Raw genomic sequence first — 17026 nt, 5'->3', positions numbered from 1 at the left:
ATAGTGTTCATCTGAGCATTGCACTCCCTATTCATTAACTCCCTATTTTCTCCATAGCAGAAATTAATTATTGTGTGTTAATACCAGTAATAATTGTGCTTGGCTTCACTGAGGTTGTACTCTGCTCTCTTTCTATAGTATAGTCCAATATTTAATTTAATGATGTACAGTTGTTCAGGATAATAGCAGTGTGGATAAAGCTCAAAATCCTTATAACAGATGTTATTTCTATACACACAAATGCATTGGGCACACTGCACATTGGATTCCAAATCAAAACATAAAGATGAACGAGTGTTATTTACAGACCGAATATTAAGAATATTAGGCTGTTCCAAAAAATGTCTACATTCTTCTTTACAAACTTAAAAATGTACAGAATAAACTGAAAAATGTTTAAAGATTTTGCTTTCCTTTGAATCACTGAACTAATATTTAGTTGTATAATCAGTGTTTCTGAGAACTGCTGCACATCTGTGTTACATGGAGTCGACCAACTTCTGGCACCTGTTACATTCAGTGTTTGAGGGTCGTCTGACAAACTGTCTGCTGCCCCAAGACCCAAAAAGAACAATCTTGATTTCATCAGTCCACAAAATGTTTCGCCATTTCTCTTTAGACCAGTCAATGTGTTCTTTGGCAAATTGTAACCTTCAGCAAATGTATTTTTTTCCAACAAAGAGACTTTGCAGGGGCTCCTTGCCAATAGCTTGGCTTCACATAGGCATCTGACCTTCTTTGATCTTTTTGGAGCTGATCATTGGCTGGCCATTTTGGCTATTCTTCTATCCATTCGAATTGTAGTTTTTTGTTTTCTTCTACATGTTTCAGGATTTGATTGCCATTTTAAAGCATTTGAAATCATTTTAGCTGAGCAGCCTTTCAATTTTCTTCACTTATTTATATGTCTGGAACTACACGTTTTACTATAACCAGCATGCACAACATTTGCTGCCTTCCTTCCTTAAAGGACCATAATTGACACCTGACTTTTCACATAATGAATGATGTCACTAATTGAACTCCACACTGCTATTATTTGGAACAAGCTATTTTTAATACTGCTATCATTTTGAACAAGCCTCAATTAATGATTCAATTACACAGAATCAGAAGCATGCATGACATGACTGTTGGGTTTGTTGGTTTTCTATTACTCTACTATGCCTACTATTTGTCTACATAAATGAGGAACCAGTTAATGAAGGTTTGCATCTATATAGTTCCAAACCTAGTAATACAACTATTGATGCATGGTTCACACATAAGGAAATTTAAAAGAGACTAGAACATGCCAAAATGCTTTATTTAATTTTTCAAGATTCATTGAGATCGGCACAGTGCCTAGAGACTGGTGTATTACTAATGTGGTGCTGCTATTCAAAATGGGATCCAGTTCTCAGCCTCAAAACTATAGGCCGGTTAGTCTGAAATCGGTGGTAGGAAAGCTTTTTGAAGGGGTATTAAGGGATAAGATACTGGACTTAATTGCAAATCATAATACTATGAGTCTGTGCCAGCATGGTTTTATGTGTAATAGATCTTGCCAGACTAATTTCATTTCAGCAGGGACTTAGATTTTGTAAAGGCAGTGGATGTGATGTACTTAGACTTTGCTAAAGCATTTGATACAGTGCCACACAGAGGGTTACTGGTTAAATAAAGGAATGGTGGCCTGGAACATAGTATTTGTACCTGGATAGAGAACTGGCTAAAAGATAGACTACAAACAGTGGAGGTAAATGGAACATTTTCTAATTGGACCAGTGTTGTTAGTGGAGTACCGCAGGGCTCTGTACCTTGCTTTTCAACTTGTTTATTAATGACCTGGATGTGGGAATTGGAAGTACTGTTTTTATTTTTGCTGATGATACTAAATTGTGCAGAACTATAGGTTCCATGCAGGATGCTGCCATTTTGCAGAGTGATTTGACTAAATTGGAAAACTGGGCAGCAAACTGGAAAATGAGGTTCAATATTGAAAAATGCAAGGTTATGCACTTTGGAAAAAACAATATGGTAGTGTGTTGGGAGTTTCCTTAACTGAGAAGGATCTATGGGTTTTTTGTGGATAACAAGTTGTCTAATTCTGGGCAGTGTCATTCTGTGGCCACTAAAGCAAATAAAGTTCTGTCTTGCATCAAAAAGGACATAAACTAAAAAAAATAAATGAATAAATAAAGGACATAAACTCAAGGGATGGAAACATAATTTTGTTTCTCTATAGGTCTCTGGTGAGGCCTCATCTGGAGTATGCAGTGCAGTTTTGGGTTCCAGTCCTTAAGAGGGATATAAATGAGCTGGAGAGAGTGCAGAGACGTGCAACTAAACTGGATAGAGGGACGGAAGACTTATTATGAGGGTAGATTTTCAAGGTTGGGTTTTTTCTTTCCGAAAAAAGACGCTGTAGAGGGAACTTGATTACACTTTACAAGTACTATACTATACTATTAAATTATTTGCCAAAAACAGTGATTGATCAGGTTAGTGATATTGAACTGTAATTATTCTGAACACAACTGTCATTTTGTTTTCTTTTTTCATTATTTACTTGGCAGATAACTGAGGTTGCCAATTGTTTGACCTATTTAAATATATAGTGAGTATGGTACACCCTGCTGTAATGTATTTCAAGTGACCTAGGCATACTAGGCAGTGGTCTTTTCAAGTATAAGTAATCCCACTCTCTCGGCGCTGTGCAAATCCACTTGGAAGTTGTCAATAATATCCTCCTTGTAAGAATGTAACTTACTTTGTTATTAAATCTTGGTATTACAGCAATAACTCATATATAACTATACATAGAACAACTTGTTCTTTCCTTCGACCTTGTGCTTTTATAATGTCATGGAACTCCTCTGTGACTTATAATGTCCTTATGTTTTACAAAAAATATATCCTCTACATTTAATACTGATTAAATCCTAAAAAAAGTGCATATGATTTCCACCATTAAAAGTACAGTATATTCTAGTGCCCAGAAATCAAACAACCTAGCTGCTCCGATCTAAGGGAAGATAGTCCTTCTTTCATATGGATATAGTGAAAAAAGTTCCCACTGTTGTTGACACTTGTCAGATGTAAAAAACGGTTATAATAATAAGTGCAAATGAAGGGAGAACAGCTCCAATGTTGTAGATTCTATAGGTGTTGGGAAAACTGCACCAATTCATCAATAATGTATCTCAATGGTTTACATATTTTGCCATAAGTGGTCAACTGGTTTGAGATCAGCATATGGATACTTTTTTGTTGGCTACTTCCTCATAACACTATTTAGTAAAGTGAGTTTTAAGTCTGACCTAGAAGTCTTTAGAGCCAGTAGTGATTGCTAAGTAGTCCTCTCAGTGGGTGTGCATTAGGGGGAATTCACTGGCAAATGCTGAGCTCTTTAGACTAGGGCAACACAATTGTGGATTGTAAAACGACAGAGAATCTGTATCATCTGGGCCTAGTCTTATATTGTCAGCTTCCTTACTTAAATTAGCATTTGCATAATTACAGCAGAGGCTCTAGAATTCCCACTAAAATAAAAACACAGCCTAGTGCTTTCAGCCCTATACAGTTTACTGTAGGCTTTTCATTAATGATTTGACCCCACTGAAACATCATGATGATGACATATATATATGTATTAAACTGCTATGCCTTCTGTGTTACAAGACCTTTTTATGATCAGTAACTAAGAAACAATCATGTCTGCCAATTAGGCACTCAATGGTTTTCCTAGGTAATGTAATACTCAAGATTTTCTGTAGTAAGCGTCCAGACACTGACTAAGGGGCCCATTCACTAGTTCGAGTGAAGGAATAGAGGGAAAAATACTCTAAATTCGATTAGTTTTTTGTGCTCCTCGACTATCGAATTGGCGTAAATTCACCTGAGTAGAATGATTCCAATAGATCGAGCGCAAAAACGATGCGACTATTCGCCCATTTGATAGTCGAAGTACTGTCTCTTTTAAAAATACTTTGACTGCCTACTTCGTCACCTAAAACCTACCGAATTGCTTTAAAAGCCTATGGGAAAGTCCCATAGGCTTGTTTTCTAAGTTTTTGATAGAATGAAAAGGCATTCGATCGATCATTCGCTCGAATGAAAATCCTTCGATCGAATATTCGATGGTGCAACTATTCGATGGTGCAACTATTCGCCAGCGCGTAAATTCGCCAGAATTGCCTATTCGATTCTATTCCCCAGGCGAATTTCGAGGGATTTAACCGCTCGAAATTTGACCCTTGATACATCTGCCCCTTAGTTTAACATACCTGCATATTAACATTTCCTCATGAGGATTAAACAACAAAACAACAAACACAACTGAAAAGAATTTTCTGGGTTCAATTGGCATTTATTTATGAAAAACAGAATAAAGCTGATAGTTCTACGTAAAATGAAAATGCCAGCACACCTTAAATAACCAACTATACAGATAAAGAAAACAATTATGTGGAATGTCAGCAACATCAAAGAAATGCATGGATTTAATAAATAATATAAAATGAACTCGTTAAAATATAACTCTTGTTCTATGCCTACAGAACTACCTTCATTTACCAAAATACAGCCGAGTCCAAAATGATTTGTTTGAAACAAAAGAAATGAATATGCACAATGTGTTTTTTTTTTTCTTATATGACAATAGTTTCTACATGACATTGGATGGAATATGTACATTGTTATGCAATAGAGTGATACAACAACACAGGAATGATTCCAATGAGCACAAGTTAAATAAATTGGGGGCTCTATTAGGGCACAGAAGCTTCCAGCTAATCGGAATTCAGGAAGCAATGATACAATGCATGGACCCTCCTTCCTTTAGCATGCAACAGAACAAGTCTACATTGTTCTCTAGGAGAATGTGTGTGTATATATTATAAATATATATATGCACACACACACACACACAAATACACACACTGGGATAATCAACTCTTCCAACATACTAAGTCAAAAGATAACAAATACAGTAGGCAATAACCATGTCTTGCTTCTTTAACTACCCCACCCAATTAAACGGACTTGCCAAACACTGTACCCTTGGAAGGAAGGAAAGAAATAACTGCTGTAGGTAAAATAGGCCTGCAAGCCCATGCAGCGCTGCAAGGATTGAGGAAGGGTAGTTCTGTACTGATTGGCAACATAAGCAGCACCATGACAATATAAACAGTCTGCATTTCTGGCATGGACACATTCTTTAGAATTCTGCTTAGATATGTTTCCTACATACACTACTAGAAAATGGACTACAATGCATTACTTTAGTATGCCTTCTACAAATAGGATACGGGTGTGCAGAAGTCTATTTTTTTCCAATAGGTATCATTCACACAAATTACTACTGATACTGGTATAGGCAGGTGGCAATATTGATGAGTAGGTAACGGTGTTAAGTGCAAAGCACTATGACTGTACCAAGACCGTCCCAATTTTAAACAGCCCAACCACATCAGCAAATTCTCACACTTGAAAGGGACAGATCTGTAGTCAAGCTTTTCTCACTGCCACATTAATTAGGTCAGGGTTGTAGAACAGTACACAGTGAGCAGCAGGTCTTCGGCTTTTCGGCACTGTCCTTGCATGACCGAACATCATGAATTATCAGGAGACAACGTTACAAAAAAAATAAAAATGGCAGAGCATTGTACATAGATTATGGAATTAAAAGCATATTGTATTGTGTTCACATTTATAAAATGCAATCCCTCAGTACATTCAGTTACACTACACAACTGTATCTTAAGAAAGCAGGTTTTTTTCCTACACAACATACAAAATCCCACTGCAGTTATTCCTTGATAAAAAAAAAATGAACATGTACAAACGTCCATCTACTGTAGGATTCCTTTCCAGATGCTTTTTTTTTTTTTTTGCAGATTTCGGAACTGTGTTTACATTTCAATTTTCATCGCAATTTTCTGCACAGATGAATATCTTACCAATAAACAGTTAGATATGTTTCATGAAGGGCTCTGCAAGTAGATATAATTGATAACCAAACGGCAAACAATTTAAATCTAAATTGGCCATACATTACAACAGAGCTGTTAATTCACAGTAAATCTAGCAGATAATTACAAGCTGTGGCTTTTTACTCCATTTGCAAAGAAAATACAAGTGTATAATTAGCAGCATATTTTTTGCCCCACTGACCAACTGAAAAGGAGTAAATCCTAGTGAAACTGAATGGTAAGACAAATTAAATTTTTTTTACTTAATGTAGATTTTCATTACATTGTTTTAAAGATTTTCTACATCTACTGAATACTTTAAAAATAAAATCCTATATTCTTAAAAGGCTTGTAACGGTATTGCCAATATGCTATGAAGACATGATTTATTTTTTTTGTGTGAAAAGTGCCTGCACTTTACACAAGCGAAAATCAGTGTCATTTAACAAAAAAATTGTTGCTCATGGTCTCTAAATCTTAGTTTTTGGACAATCTTTTATTGCAGGGTATACTTCTCATTACAAGAGCAAAAAAAACACCAAAAAAATAAATATCCCAACAATATGAGAATTTAACAAACAACAAAACTATTGTAGGAACGAGAAGCCATTTTGAGGTCTGGGCCTTATTTTCTACCCTATCTACCAGATACCGGCTGACAATCCATTCTGTCACTGCTCAATTCAGGACTGGCAGGATCCCCAAAGTAATGTCTATTTGTCCAAATAGATCTGTCATTTATTAGAACTCAAAAATAAATTTTGGAATAAAAATGACTACACCAACAGGTGATTTAAGACCCTAAGAATATTTGATGGGATCCCTAACAGGTTGTGCACATTTATCATGGGAAAAAGCTAAATATTGACCAAGCTTTTAGCAAAATGTATTTGGCCGCATAAAAACCAACACATTTGTTTCAGTAGTATATACATAAGAAACCATACAAACTGGATTTGAAAAAAAGCATGTTATTTCAAACATGAGAATGTCTAAAAAAAAAGTTAAATTTAAAAATCTGCATGAAAGAATGACAGGTGATATTTAGCACGTAAGAAGAAGTGAGATTGGATTTATCAAGCAAAGGTCACTACAAGAGGGAGCAGAAATATGTTAATGGATAACATTTACAAGTAGCAATTTTCTGGTATGAGGCATCTCCTAGATTATAAAGTGTCTATCATCAAGATGTCTCATGGCTGAAAACAAAGCTGCAAAACAAAAAAAAAATGTTAAAAAAAATAAAATCTATATATATACACACATAAACTCAAGTGAAACCTTTACAATCTACTAATGTGACGAGCATCAAAAACATTTTGCCCTGCCATCCACAGGAAGGACTTCACAAGACTAGTATTTTGGTTCTGTTGTAACAAGACTAGTATTTTGGTTTTGTGGTAACAAGACTAGTATTTTTAACTGTGGCTTTGCTTTGGAGAGCATACATCCATATTAAGACCCATAGCCAAACAACATCAAAAACTAATTGTTCATTCATGTGAATGGCAAAAGCACAGGGCTACAGGGCTAATATCCAGTAGGTAACATGTAATTGCGGCTAATCCTCATTAATCCAGCTACAGATGGTGCTTTCTCATTCCATGAAGGGGAATTGGCAGTCATCGGTCCTAGTCATTTTGAGTGGCGTGGTTCTCCTCTACAAAACCATATAAAATGCTCGTGTGGCATTAGCATAAGTGATTTGTAGAAAACCCGATAATGGTAAACAAGCAAATGGTTACAAAATAATCATTAATGTCCAATTTATGGTGCTCCAGCATTCAATAGGCTCAGCTGTTTGGGGCTACTATATATACATATAATATGTGCTATACCTATTATTTTTTCTTTAGAGCAGACCAAGGCATGTAAGGCAGGGGGCATCACAACTCATGCATCCGCTCCATTTGAAACCAATGGCAGCTCTATATTATAACACTGCACTTGTCACTTACTAGTTTCCATCACTGCAGCATAGCTGCCAAAGGAAACTGGGAGCTCTACATTCCTCATCTTTAAAATAATCTTTTTTTTTTTTTTAAATGCCACAAAAAAAAAAAAAAGTTTGCATTCTGGCCCTAGCCTAAGTTGTGATTATAAATTTCACCTTTACATCTATATCAATGCTCATCTAGCTAATCTTTTTATGTTCTGCTATGTTGCAACTAAATTAAAAAAGCAAAACCATTAGCTTTTAGGTAAATGACATTATTAGGTGTTGCAGAACATTTAGCAAACCATTTAGCATAGCATATAAGTTGTATATCTTTGCAAACAAATTACTTTGCATATATTTGAATTAAAAACAAGAAAACAGCACATTTCGTATTGTTTTAAGACACAGATCTGTGGCAACGAACAGCATATGTTTTAATATGGAGTACAATAGCTAATCCTTATTAGTAACTCCACATTTGCTTTTTTCATACTCTGAATTATATGGAAATTAGATGTTTATGAGAAGCTGCTAAGCAAAATAAGGTAACCATTGCAATTTAAGTGACTCATAATTGCATCTTATTGCTGTGCTGTTTGTGTACTGTGAGTGCTGAGTAACAGTCATTAACCTACCCCAAGGACTAGAGGATACCCCTGCAAAGTAACTATCCATAAGCACCGTTAGGAAAAGAACAAAATGGAAATTAAATGATGAGCTGTAACATGTGGATAATATTCCAAAGTGAATCTGAGAGTAAAGTGCATTGAACACGCCAATATATCTGCTGTAGACCAAAAGCAGTTATTTTGAAATATCCTAGCAGATTGTAAAGCTATGATTAATATACACGTGCCAGATATGGTCAATGGCAACTGAAAAAATATTTTATCTTGTAACCATTTGTTTTATAGTCTTATCATAAATATTTGTTAATTTACCTCCTTTTAAAGCGTTATACAGGATGGCAACATGGACAAGGAATTACAGGGGGAAATGGTTCACTTTACAAAGGGACATCTAAAATGTGCTTGTATGTTCATGCCAGACACTGTCTATGAATTTAATACAAATATTGATATGAATTCACAGTAGTTCAGTGATACTCAACCTACAACCTCTGTGTAATCTTTCCTTTTAACCACCGCAAATATTAAAAGGTGAACATTTGACTGTCGAATTTAAAACAGTACAGCTAAAAGTGGTTCAAACGAAAACCGAAAGGCTTAGTACCACTCCAGTAGGCAAACTAAGTAGAAACAATTGTTTAGAAGACATTTAACAGGTCTCATGCTATTCCAAACACAGCTGTGGTTGTCATGTTGCGTTCATTCTCTCCTCTGAGTAGCTAATTCTTAAATAATATTTACAGGTACACTCATAAGATTCGGTTAAATATAGGAATATATTCTCAAGTCCATTGGCACTTTGCACTTCATTGTAAAAAAAAAAAAAATTGTCTGAATGTGAAGAGCAGCCAGAGCAAAAAAGATGAGACACGGTTATTAGCTCAAGATGCAATTTCCAGTGGGTAGTTCTTCCAGCTTAATAAATTGTACATACATGGAAGCTACACAAAGCAGACTGATTGTCCTTATTATGCCATGGTAAATTCATCTGGATTCGCATTTTTGCTGTGCATGTCCATAGTCCTGTGAACTTTTCGACTCTGAGCAGAGGAGTACACAATGTGAGTGTCCAACACTGAACAGAGAGCATGAGATCTTGTGAAATCTGAAAAGGAACCTACACAACTGAAGGACAGAGACAGAGTTACAGCACTGTGCGTACCGGCATTATATATCTTTCTCACCCGTTCTTCACTTGAATACAACGCAGATTTAATTAGACTCTAAAAATAAAAATAAGTGCAATTGACCTGGAAAAAAAGATATCTTTTTTTTTTTTTCTTAGTTACTGTAAACGTCTGAAGAATGAGCTTTTTATCTTAAATAATTGTGCTAACTTTGCTGACTGGAAAATAGACCACTAAACGAAGCTACCATGCAGTCTGGTTCACCAATAATTATTCTACAGTTGTATTTCTATCCTCATAAATAGCAAGACAGTGGTAGCTACTATATTTCTGAGTACATATAACAGGGTGAATATTGTTGCTTTGCAAGTTTCCATGGATTATCTACTGTACATGTTGTAACCACAGGACAGATAAAATCAGTACTTTGAAGTGCATAAAGGTATCATCACACTGCCAGATAAACAAAAAAAAGTCAACAGTGCAAGTTGGGAGGACAAAGAAAATATGGGGAAATATGGCAACAAGCGATCATCTGAAGAACATTCTTACAGCACTGCCTTTAAAAAGCATCCAGGAAATGGGAATTTTAGACAGTCAAGGAAAAATCAGCTAATGCAAAAACATGACATATACCAGTGCTTGCATATGCCAAAAAAACCAAAAATAAAACAAAGATTAACTCTTGCTAGCCATACAGGGCATCTTCTGAAGAAATCAATGCAAGAGGGTGATGGGCAATCATTGAATTTGGCAACTTTCAAGTCTCCGGATAGTGAAAATTCATCTCTTCACTGCCTCAGCGTTCACAATATCTTCTAAGCATCAGGTGGTGCGTCTCATCTTCAGTTAACAATATGTAATACAGGCTTACGAAGCTTCTCCTATGTACACCTCTCTGTTAAGAGCCATACAAGTAACTAATAATGATGCTGAGGACCTTAGACGTGGTGTATACTGTATTTATCCTACGACAGCTTAGTCCTGGATTGCTACCTAAAGGCCATTACTATTTCTGTGACTGAGCGGTGGTTTGGTTATCTCTACAACTGCTGATCGGGGATTGTTCAAAAACTTTGGGGCCCGACGTAAAAGCCTCTGTGCTTCTGTGAATGCTTCGGTTAGCTCCTTCTTCCATTGTACAAATTCTGGATCGCTCTGAAAAAGACAATTAATGGCTTACATTTAACAGTATTATGATTGTTTTCGCATTATAATTTAGTATCTCAATGTCCTCAAATAACATTATATGCTATAATATTACATCTGAAAATACTTCAAACCTGAGTGTATTGTATAAATCATTTATTAATACCGTATATACTCGCGTATAAGCCGAGTTTTTCAGCACCCAAAATGTGCTGAAAAACTCAAACTCGGCTTATACGCGGGTCATACCTCTGCTCTTCCCTCTGTCCTTCCCTCTGTCACCTCTGCCCCAGCCGGACTGCCTGTGACTGCCTGTGTCGCCGCCCGGAGCAGGTCCAGGAGCTCCGGGCGGCGCGTCCTTCCCTGCCGGCGTTCGCTTTCAAAATGGCGGCGCCCATGGCCGCCACGTGGGTAGCGGCGCCGGCCGCTACCCACGTGGCGGCCATGGGCGCCGCCATTTTGAAAGCGAACGCCGGCAGGGAAGGACGCGCCGCCCGGAGCTCCTGGACCTGCTCCGGGCGGCGACACAGGCAGTCACAGGCAGTCCGGCTGGGGCAGAGGTGACAGAGGGAAGGACAGAGGGAAGAGCAGAGGTGACAGAGGGAAGGACAGAGGGAAGAGCAGAGGTGACAGAGGGAAGGACAGAGGGAAGAGCAGCCAGGGTGGGGAGAGCGACAGATGGGGGGGAAGTGGCAGAGGGAAGCAAACATGAAATAGGGGTGGCAGAGGGAAGCAAACATGAAATCCGGTCGGCGACACAGTCAGTCACAGACAGTAACAGGTACCTGCCCAGTGTCCCCCAATTGTTGCGGCTGGGTCACATTCACATTTTGAAATCTGACATGGGGCCCCTAGGCTTATACACGAGTCAATACATTTTTCCAGTTTTCTTAGGTAAATTAGGTACCTCGGCTTATACACGGGTCGGCTTATACACGAGTATATACGGTATATATCTATGGGGCAAATAAATCTGAGTTCAATAAGTAGGCTTGTGAGATAAATCTGTTCAGTCTATATTAATTAGGAAAAAGAATAATTATTCTTAGTTAATCTATTGCATGATTCAGTAATCCTCAGTTCAGTTAGTATAAAGGCTTTGTCATATAAAAAGGTTCATATTTTAATTCAAGAAAAAAGATGGGCTACATAAAAACGTTACTAACCTGTTGAAGCTATAACTTACCTCACACTGCAAGACAAACTGCTTTGCCCCCTTGATCCTCAACAAGATGCACTTCTTGTCCTTAATTTGGGTGTCCTCCACAGATACTATCTGTTCCATAGTCAATAAATTTTGCTGCATAAGTAGAGGAAACACACAGATTAATTTCCAATCTAGCATAAAACTGTTCTCATAAAGGTGGGAAACAATTAATAGCTAAACTATCAGCTGTATGTTCTTTACAGTCACCAAAAAACATGAAAATGAATGACAGGTATGGGACTTGTTATCCAGAATGCTCGAGACCTGGGGGTTTCCATATAACGTATCTTTCTGTAATTTGGATCTTCATACCTTACATCTGCTAGAAAATAATGTAAACATTAAATAAACCCAATAGGCTGGGGCTGCAACAAGGCATTGTTTTATTATTACAGAGAAAATGGGGATCATGTTTAAAAATTTGGATTATTTGGATAAAATGGAGTCTATAGGAGACTATTCAGTAATTTGGAGCTATCTAGATAATGGGTTTCCGGATAACAGATCCCATACTTTTTCTAACAGCATCTTTCATCTGTTAACCATATACTTGATCACGAGGTTGCTTAGGAGATTACAAAGTATCAGATATATAACACAAAATAATAATGGAAATCATTTTTAAAAAGTATAATTTATTATCGCAGGCCTTAAATCTCTCGAAAATGCCAACCTCTTAGTGAAAATGTGAGGGAAGGCAATTTCCCCTAATTATGCCAAAATGTTGCAAGCAATTTACTGGCGGTGATTCAAATGTTAGTGAAGGGGATGACATTTTGGGGAGATTAGTTGGCCGCAGTAGCACAGCTATAACCATAGGTGACAAATATTTTTGTGTGCCATTGCCGTCAACCCTCAAAATTGCCTCTCAAACTCCACCTCCCTTGAATTACAGATCACAAGACAATCTACAAACAGTTAAAAGAAAAACATAACACAACCTGGACAACAAAAAAAAACCCCAGCAATAACCTTAAGGCAATTCCGAAAGTAGAATACAGAAGATATGATATAGGAATTACTTTACTGTGATACGATATGCTCAGATCTTGGGCCATAAAATATATACTACAAATTATCTGTCTCACAGCACAAAAATAGGTTGGTGGTGAAGCATAACCAGGACCAATTTTCAATACAAACAAGGAGATAAGGATGAAAACAGGACACTCGCTTTTCTTATGCGTAAATGGTTAAGATTACAAGATTACTGAGTTTACAGGACCACTATTCCTTCACATTCATTTCCACAATTGATCTGCCTAATGGAATTGATCATTGAGAGCACATTTATTTTCCTATTGATTTATATCCCACAGCTTCTGGGGTATATAGATATTCCACCTAATCACAAACCTTCTGGGAAACTGGAGGGAATAGTGGCACTAGGTTTAGAGGAAGTGTGCCCATAATAAATGACAGAGGTTTTTATTTCTAAAACAAGACAGTTATGACACAATCTAGGCATTTTACCCACTCGGTTATTCTAATATCTAGAGGAAAAAGTCTGATACACTTCCACAACTTGACTATAGCATTTCATGTTGAGATGTTATAGTCTGCTCATTAATACCTTACCAGGTGATGCTTTTTTTTATAAATACTCCAGAGCTCCTAAATGAAAAACAATACCATCATACACTGTCCAACAAAGCACTGACAAAAAACGGAGACCCACAGTAGTGTATAACTTGCTCTTGCATCATTCTGCATTTACTTGTAAATTTATCATTTACTTGTTCATTTATCAATGAACCCACCATGTTAGATTAAAGAGCAAAATAGCCTAGTGAAATATTGTATAGTTTTACTATTACCCTACTTTTAAATAGGAAATACATTTTAGGTTGTCTATGAAGATTCTCATTTATCCAGGTCATGATATACAGTAGGATTAATTGAAATGCAACTGGACATTTCGAGTTTTTCTTGAAAACGTGGCCACTCAGATGAGTGGTGAAACATTTTCAAGAAAAACTCAAAATGTTCAGTTGCCTTTCAATTATTTCTACTAGATACATTTTAGGTTGCTAACTCTAGACAAGATAAGTTTTCTTGCATCCTATTTTAAAGCAGTACTAGCTATATCAACAGGGGGGGGAAACACCAGAAATAATATTAGCCTAGATGAAATAAACTATAATATGAAAAAGTAATTTATCATCCTCTCCTCTACAAGACAAAGTGCAATAACTCTTTATTACCTCTTAGGTTGAAACCATTTTTTGGGCTGTTAAAGGAGAAGAAAAGGTTAAATCACTGGGGGTGCCAAAATGTTTTCACCCCCCCCCCCAGTGATTGTATTTACTTATCTGATACCCAGGGTCCTTCTTAGTGAGCACCACTGAGCGATCCTCCTTTTCTGCTTCTTCTTTCTTTCTAGCCAGAGCATTTATAATAAAGTAGAAAGGCTGGCTTTTTTTGTTCAAGGTCAGCTTCCAAGTCTACTTTGCATGCACACCAGTGCAAAGAAATAAGAAGCAGGCTGTTTTCTACTAACCGACACACTGGCCTGGGGTATCAGGAAATGGAAAACAATCAACGGGGGGTACCTTTCCTTCTCCTTTAAACCACTCGGAAGACTACTCATTCAGAAGTTCTTACCCGAGATTCCCCTTCTCCTCTCCATTCAAGCCTGTTTGGAAAGAGGTAAAAGTAACGTCGCTGCCATTGAGTAAGAAAGGGATTTCCCAGTTTTAGCATGTAGCCGTGCATAATGCAGTCTTTTCCTAGTGCATAATCTGCAAGAAAATATTGTGGATGTTATCATAAGTCCTAGGCTTACATCTTATGCACTAATCTATATTCCGTCTGTGCTTGTATTTCTAAAAAAATACTCTTGTGTTTAATAATTATAGACCTTACATTATAATGGAATAAACAGGTAACGCATAATTAAGTAGGAGTGGCAGACTCACACAGTAAATATATTTTACAATATCAGATGACCAGGGTCATTAAGGAGGTACAGTAGGTGCTGTCCTGAGTGGCCCACTTTGTTTTGTTGCTTTGGAGTGGGTCAATGGTGGAGGGGTGCATTGTTAGTGATCTTTTTCTCTATTTGTGGCCCCTTTTCCCAAAGCAGGAAAATTGAATCTGTAGTTCCATGGCATGTATGTATGTATTTCTTTATTTATATAGTACCACAATTGTATGCTGTGATTTACAAGATGTGAGCACAAACAGGGGTATAGTAATAATTGAGTTACACAGTAATAATAGCTAAATCAATACACAGGTTGTTCCCCAAGGAGCTTACAAACTATTAGGAAGAGGAGAACAAAATAGAAACAAAAAGGAGGGTGTGGTATAAGTGCATAGGATGAGAATGTGTGCAGCAGAGGAAAGCTAGTGAAGTGCTTCACCTAGTAGGTGGTTTTTAAGGAGCTTAGAGGAAAGTGTTAACGTGAGGGTTTCTCTGATGCATAACTCAGCTGTTCAGCACATTGTCTTGAGCGGAGTGTAAGGCACAGGAGGGAGTGTATGGGGTGATGAGATCGGATATATAAAGAGGAGCAGAAGAATGAAGGGCTCTGAAAGACCGGATAGGTATTTTGTATCTTCTGCGCCACTTGACCAGAAGCCATGAGACAGATTTTAGTAGTGAGGAGGAGGGGAGTGATTTAAATGCAAGAGAGATCATGTGGGCAGCAGCAGTGATGAATGAATGAATGCAAAGGGTGACAACGTGATTCAGGGAGAAGTGCTAGTAATGTCTATCCTGGATAGTATGAGAGCCTGGACCAGTGTTTTGGTAGTGGAGGGGCAGAGGAAGTGGCGTTTTTATGCAATACGCCCCTTCACTATGTGAGAATAGTGATAACATTTGAAGGTATTTGTGATTCATAAGATCAGAAGATACAATTAATTGCTGCTACATTGGTTCATTTTATATAATTGATAGAATAATGCAGTCAAGGACAAGCCATCTGATTCAGCAATGCAATGCAATTTTCAAGAAAGGCCAGTCTATAATAATGTTTTTGCTTGTGGTGGTAAAGAGCTATAAGGAGTTAAAAAAAACCTGCCAAAACAAAAAGAAAATCACAGACTACTTTTGTGAATATGTTTTACCTTCTTCATGGCCCAACTGCTTGTTTTTGGCTCTCTTCCGGGCCTCAATCTTATCAGTGTCAGCATTGACTGCTTCGTAAACAGTTTCTGCTACTTCTTGTTGCCAGCGCTCCGATATCACCAAAGGGAAGTTCTTGTACAGTTCTTGATCACTATCAAGTAACTATAAATATATATGTTTACTATTTGTTACACTTTTGATTACATTCTGCAGGCATTACGTACGTAAAATGTTTTTAGAGGTATCATTTCAAACCAAGTTTCTTTTTTATTACTAAAGGGCATTTACAGATATGTAAAATAAATACTTGAGCTGGTTTCTGACTTTTTTTGTCTGCAGCAAATGAAGAAGCATATTGACATTTAAAATAAAATAGTAAAAATGTCTTGTCTCATATTTTTATTGATTAAAGGGTATGCTAGAACACAATATCTTGAGTGAAAGGATATTGTAAAGGAAGTAGGGGCTCAAGTCCAAACATGCTGCGAACTAACAAAGATGTTTGCTGTGATCTTTTTCAGTATCTATTATCTGTAAACTACAAGTTGTTACCAGTATACCACATCTACATATAATTTATTCTATATAAATTACAGGTAACTGGGGTAACTGCTTTAATGTGTAAGCCTATTTAAGAAAGTAAATCTTTTAATGAGAGTTGGAAATAGCAAAACATTGATATATACAACTGACTTGAGAAAAATGTGGTACCTTAATGCCTTTTGTGTCCTCTTCATCAAATGACCCAATATCAAAAGCGTCAGCAGCATTTACTTCTCCACGAGGAGGAATCAGAGGTGGGGGATACTAAAAGAATACCAACAGTAACAAGATATATGGGTTTTCAAGGTTTAAAACAGATTAAGGAAACTATTTCTCTAATCATCCGTTTACTGCTATACCAAATAGCAAGGCTGTGATAGTTTGAAAAGTTTTCTAATTCTAT

The 17026-nt window shown here is 37.0% G+C and overlaps 1 protein-coding gene across 2 annotated transcripts in view; it reads right to left on the bottom strand.

Annotated features, from left to right (window-relative positions):
* Positions 1 to 4330: 4330 nt before the first annotated feature.
* The window catches only part of LOC108707086 (beta-adrenergic receptor kinase 2), a 111130-nt gene continuing 98434 nt past the window's right edge, over positions 4331 to 17026 (bottom strand). For both annotated transcript variants that reach the window (XM_018244037.2, XM_018244038.2), the window contains exons 17-21: positions 16792 to 16887; positions 16080 to 16242; positions 14610 to 14746; positions 11985 to 12098; positions 4331 to 10807 (exon numbers count right to left, since the gene is read on the bottom strand). In XM_018244037.2, coding sequence (XP_018099526.1) covers positions 10646 to 10807; positions 11985 to 12098; positions 14610 to 14746; positions 16080 to 16242; positions 16792 to 16887 — 672 coding nt within the window. In that variant the 3' untranslated portion in view covers positions 4331 to 10645. The remainder of the gene's footprint in view (positions 10808 to 11984; positions 12099 to 14609; positions 14747 to 16079; positions 16243 to 16791; positions 16888 to 17026) is intronic.

This window comes from Xenopus laevis, chromosome 1S (genome assembly GCF_017654675.1).
Source record: "Xenopus laevis strain J_2021 chromosome 1S, Xenopus_laevis_v10.1, whole genome shotgun sequence".
NCBI lineage: Eukaryota > Metazoa > Chordata > Amphibia > Anura > Pipidae > Xenopus > Xenopus laevis.
Note: the sequence above shows the minus strand (reverse complement) of the source record. Positions and strands in the feature narration are given on the sequence as shown.